The sequence below is a fragment of the Brassica oleracea genome, chromosome C7 (assembly GCF_000695525.1).
Source record: "Brassica oleracea var. oleracea cultivar TO1000 chromosome C7, BOL, whole genome shotgun sequence".
NCBI classification, from domain to species: domain Eukaryota; kingdom Viridiplantae; phylum Streptophyta; class Magnoliopsida; order Brassicales; family Brassicaceae; genus Brassica; species Brassica oleracea.
Window position 1 is genome coordinate 17,879,248 of NC_027754.1, and position 6,058 is coordinate 17,885,305.

General features: G+C 33.2%; 1 protein-coding gene across 1 annotated transcript; it reads right to left on the reverse strand.

Moving 5' to 3' along the window:
• Positions 1-2,289: 2,289 nt before the first annotated feature.
• LOC106302095 (indole-3-acetic acid-amido synthetase GH3.17) lies at positions 2,290-5,451 on the reverse strand. Its single transcript, XM_013738610.1, has 4 exons — positions 5,036-5,451; positions 4,826-4,927; positions 3,327-4,165; positions 2,290-3,039 (listed from the first exon to the last, which is right to left on the reverse strand). The coding sequence occupies exons 1-4, from the start codon at positions 5,329-5,331 to the stop codon at positions 2,450-2,452; spliced, it is 1,827 nt and encodes a 608-aa protein (XP_013594064.1). The 5' UTR covers positions 5,332-5,451; the 3' UTR covers positions 2,290-2,449.
• Between the last annotated feature and the right edge of the window lie 607 nt (positions 5,452-6,058).

The window sequence follows — 6,058 nt, forward strand, 5'->3', positions numbered from 1 at the left end:
TTTAAGGAGTATTTTACGACGAAACGTGTTACCTCTATTTTACGACAAAACTGATTCGTCGTAAATTTTACGAAGAATTTATTTACAACGATTCGTATATCACAGTTAAATTGTGTTAATTCGTCTGACGATATACTGTAAAGCTGGTGTTTTATTGTAGTGATGTCACCGTCTAGAATTTGGTAAGATTTATGAAAATTAGCGTTGAATTGAGACGCTGTAACTACTCCTTGTGTGACATGACATGACTCTTTTTTATTGGATCTCCTCTTACTCATTCCCATAGATATATTCACAATAATATAATGTAAACAAACCGATTGTTTGCATTTCAAGCTCATATTTTGGCAAATCCTTTCAGTTAAATTGTAAGTTTTAATTATAAAATTGAAATGTATGTTTTCAGCCTTTTTCTCAATTGAAGTAAAATATAAACCCGACAAAAAAAAAGATAAAGCCTTATTCGAATTTAACTTCTACGGCTATTAATGTATTTGGCAGCAAAAGTTAATCAATCAGTCATTAGATTTAAATATATTAACTATTAGTAGTCCTACCAAATAGTCATATAGTTTGTATATTTAATTATTTCATTTGAAAATATTATAGCATGATTATTTCAGGTCTCTTAGGTTAAAGTTCTTAGGGTAATATAAGATACAGTCTCTTAGCTTTTAACTAAAAGAACTAAGAGACGTCTCTTATATCTTTTACTTAAAAAACGTTTCTTAGCTTTTTAATTAAAAGCTAAGAGACCATATCTTATATTACTCTAAAAACTGCAACTTTAGTTTATGATCGTGAATTGTTGGAATAAAAAAATTGTGTTTCGTATTGTACATCTTTTATTGTTGTTAGAATATTCTTCTGCAGCTTACATTACAATACCAGTGCGGCACATGCTTAACTAGCAACGTTTATCCTACTTTGTGCTTAAAAACATATCCTAATATTGTTAAAGGTCAACATGGAAGAAATTTGCTCAGAAATTCTTAAAAATTCAGTTACAAAAAAAAATTCTTAAAAGTTTCCAAATCATATAAAACCATTATTCTGCATAATTCAACTGATATTGGAAGAACTGTTTATAACAAAACTTTCTTGTGTGTTTTTTTTCAACTTAAAACGAATTATCGGTAAAACAACGGTGATTTCATTTACATAACTTTTTTTTTCTTTTTTTAACACAAAAATATACATAATTTATTTTCTAGGTTTAGGAAAAGAAGGTGAAACCGTTGACGAGAGAGTTGAGATTATGAAAAAGAATATGATGTAAGAAAGAAATGTGGATCTCAATGATGTGGTTGTGTGTTGGCTGGCAAATTAAACCATCACCATCTTCATGTGCATCCCTACGTCACTGTTCACTCTCTATCCAATTATTTCAGTCTCCTCATTTTGATTACATCTATTTCTATACTAAAGTAAAAAAAATATTTATAAAGAGAATTACGAAAGTTTATCTTTTAAAATATTATCCATTTAGTAGATTTTCTTATGTTCAGTTTCTATTTAATTTACAATTCATATGAAAAATATTTTCACTTTCTTCTAGATTGTTGGCTTTTTATATATATATATATATATATAATTATAATTTAGATAAACTCTCTTTTATTCACCATCAAAAAATTTAAATGCACCCACTACACCAATCATATTGTTTTGTATTGTCGATGTTGTCGACTTGTAATCAGGGCCGGTTCAACACTTTTAGGGGCCTTAGAGCGAGAAAAAAAAATTTTACCTTCTAAAATTTATATACAGATAATGTTTAAAATATTTTTAAAATGTAATCAGTAATATTTTGTATATTTTATAATGAAAATAAAACTATATACATATCAAATAATTTTTGGCCCTTTTCAATTTTATTTATTATATTTATAATTTTTTATATATAAAAATATAGATTTATAAAAAAAATTAGATCCCTTAATTAGTATTATACGGGAGAACACGGATTTGGGTTTGGGACGGTCGCACCGCTTGTCCTCCCCAATGAGCCGGCTAATATAACAAATACATATATGGAAGATTGATGGAAAAAAAATATATATAAGTCTTCTTTTTCCCCCATAGATGGGACTTTACGTAAAGGGTTTGGTACGAATTTAGTACTGTCAAGTATTATATTCTTACAAATCAATATCAGATTTTTTTCATATTTTCAAAAAAACTTCATCAAATGAAAACGAAAGGGAGACAGAATAAAATAATAACAAGACACACAACAAGTATACATTCACAAAATGAGAGGACTTTGCTGAAAGTTTGTTACAAAAGAGACAAAAGAGCACAAACATTTAATAATATTAAAAAAAAACACCAATTAGCAACTTAAATAAATGAGGATCTTACTTAAAATCAAGACTGATATATTAAAAATAAAGAAAAAGAAACTTTTGATCAAAAAAAAATTTGATCAAAAAAAAAGAAAAAGAAACTAAGAATCTAAACCAAGTGGTTCCCATTGAGGAACTCTCTTACTGAAGAAACTCCCAATAACTCTGGAATCAAGAATCTCAAGAGCTCCTCCAGATTTAACACATCTTGGAGTCTTGTACTGATTCACCGAAGATCCTTGCGAGACACAAAAATCCATCAGCAAATCAAAAGTCCCCAAACTCACAACTCTTATCTCCAATGGCCCAATAGATTTATCTTTGTTCCTGCATCTCCTGTACACGTAATCCAAACGATCCTCAACCTCAGAACAGCATTTCTCCATTGTCTTGTCGTCTAGCTTTGGTGGGTCGTTGTTGTAACGTGGCTTTAGCTCCCAGAAGAGCACGTAATGCCCCGGGATCGATGACGTGTCCGCATAGCTAGTGTACTCCGTGAGCAAGAGGCTTGAAGGTTGTTGGAGATGGTTAAGTTTAGCTTGTGTCACCGCGTTTAATAGATCTTCCTCGCTTGTTTTGTCGGTATCTATGCTTAATACAACGTTTCTTCGTTCCACGAAACGAAATTGAGGCGCTTTGTTGTAGAAACCGGTCACTTTTAGAATATCACCCACTCTGTATCTGTATAAACCTAACAAGAAAAAACATTCTGATAAGTTACTTGTGTTACAAGTTTCTAGTTTTGTTAGGAATCCTATATAATGAGACGTGGGATTAGGATCGAATCTAAGATTTAAAGGACCATAAATCTTTTTAGACTAAACTTGTAATACAAAAGAAACTTCGAGAATTTTAGGATCATGTGACTTATAATATATAACTCTTTAAATTTTAAGGGTTAATGCGGCTAATGTTTCATCCGGTTGTGTTTAGAGCATAGATAATATACTGAGATTATATTCATAGAGAGACACTAACCTGTGAACGTAGTAATGACAATTTCGTAGTATCGACCAACTTCCACATTAACAAGGTCGACAATAAGATCTTCCTTGATAGAATCATCATCTTCGGCGTTAGACTGCGAAGCAAAGTGAATCTCTTCATGAGATTTGTCATCAACAGGCAAGAACTCGAAGTATGCCATGTTAGGAAGAAGCGTATACGAAACATCCGAAGGATCACAAAGCGGATTAAGGTTGATACCAAAGTAACACTCAGAGGAAGCATACATGGTTGAAACCAAAGGTAAACCACCGCTATAAAACTCTAGTGTTGGAATGTATTGAGCCATCGAACCTGTCACAATCACCTCAACATACTTAGCCTTAGGCCATAGCCTCCTTAAAATCCCTTCCCATGACTTCTCAGCACACTCAGACTCAATTTCATCAGCCAGTTCTTGATTTGGTCCTTCAAGAATCGATAAAACCGAGTCTCTGCAGGCTGAGTCAGTGATCCAGCTGGTGATAGTACCGGTTCTAATGTCTGCGCAAAGCTCCTTGTAATGATCTTCCAAAAACTTGACCGCTCGAAGAAAGGCAGAGGCAAAGACAGCTCCAACTCTTAGGACATGAGATCGTTGGACTAAACCACAGAGAAGCTGACAGTACATGCTCTGTTTGCTGTCTTGACAGAGAATTGTCTGGTCAGGGCTTGTGTAGATGTTGTACTTATTGAATGGTCTGTTCCTGAAATGCTGACTTTTGTAGTAACTAGTCAACACAGGACGTGCCATTAGACCTGAAGGAGTCTTGATCTCAGGTTTTATGAAAAGAAGATACATCCCTTTTCCTTCATCTAGCCCATTCACATATCTGCAATTATACATGTAATACAATTTATTAACAAAAAGCTTTTCTTCACTGTTTCATTAGTTTGACTAAAGAAGACCAAACTTATTAATAACAAAAGACAAAATTTATCTATTAAAAGTCAGATTATTTGCTATGATGTTTATACCCGAGGAGAGAGCCAAATAACCAGATAAAATAAGTATATTGTTTATAAACAAAAAGCAAAAATATGATAAATTTTTAATTTTCTGAATGATGTATTTTTGAACTATAATCAATAAAACATAGATTAATGTAAAAGAAAATCAAATCAGAAAAAACTAAAATGCTTAAACTATAACAAATGTAAATCAACATTTAATTACTCAAAAACATATAATTACTTAGAGCATGATTATCGCGGAACCCAAAATGGGGTTCTGCATGAAATCAGTGTGTGGGGCCCACGTTTTCTTTAAAAAATGGTCACCAACGTCGCCAATTACGGATCGTTCTTGGCCAGTTTCTTACACTATTTTGTGGGCCCCACGACACTTGGCGGTCCGCGATTGGTTTTATTTTAATTTTTTTTTTAATCAGATAAAAAAAAAAAAAAAAATTAGAAACCCAAAATAGGTTTCACCCTCTTAGTTTTATATTTTGACGTTAAGAATATAAAATAATAATAACTCATTTATTTACTTGTTCATGACAGGCACAAGCATGCTGTAGAAAAATGTTTTCCTGTCCAATTCTTTAGCTGTAGAAGGCATCAATTTCGGCTTTCCTGCAGAAGTCCCCGAGCTGCATCCAATAATATATAGTCAAATATATATTAAATGTGACCAAATAATCTTTTTTTGTAACCTATGGTCGAATTTAAACTATATGTTCCATATTAATTATATTTACCTAGTGAGGAGCTCTGTGATGGGTTGAACGGAGACGATATCAGAGGATTCTCCATCGGCGATTCGTTGAATGAAAGGCTTTATATCGTCGTAATTTACCACAGGGACTTTGTTCTTGAAACTTTGTTGATTCTTGTCGGATTCTCCATCAAGAAATGCTCGGAGATATTGAGTTCCAGAATTTTGAGAGAGTATTTCGTGGAGAACTTGTTCTTGAATGGCTTCTGCATTTGAGGTTAGATCCTCGAGAAGCTTGAGACCAGCCTCTGTATCATTTGGGTCGTAACTGGGTATCATTTTTTTATGTCTGAAAGCAGACACAAACAAAGCCTATGTTGCAATGATGAGTTCAGAGAAGAAAAGAAAGACTTTATTTATTTTTTTGCTGAGAGATATCGCTTCTTCTCTATTCTTGAAGGTTGGTTTAGTGGTATGAGGAGAAGGGAGAGAACATGGTTATATAATAAATTGGGAAATGATGAAATAATTATTAAAAAAATATATTTGGGAGGTCCTACAACACACATGGCCTTGTCTAGTTAGAATGAAGCTATTGTTGGTCAACATTACCTGTGCAGGCTTCCCTCTTATTTTATGTGTTATTTTGTTTATTATCATCTTTGTTTATAATGTTGGTTAATCCTCCAATCAAGCGCTTTCTTTATGATCCGTTGAATAATTATCATTTCAATCATATTCACAAGATTTGCATATGTCTGCCAAAAGATATACTCACTTGGTCTTCACTTAACTCATCTAGTAATGATATTATTGGCTCTTAGATTTTATCTAGGAGCTTGCATCCCTTTATAAACTCACATGCATATTTAAAGATCAAACACAAAAAGAACAAATCACTGAGACTTTAAACATCGTTCGCCCTAGAGAGAATATAGACAAGCAGCCGCATCCCTCGACGCCGGTGAGGCCCATGGCCGCCGGCGTCGGGACCTCTGTTCCGTCTATGTCTGTTTAACGTCTTCTCATTTCGTCATCGTCATCTTAAGCTTCTGGACTCGTTCTC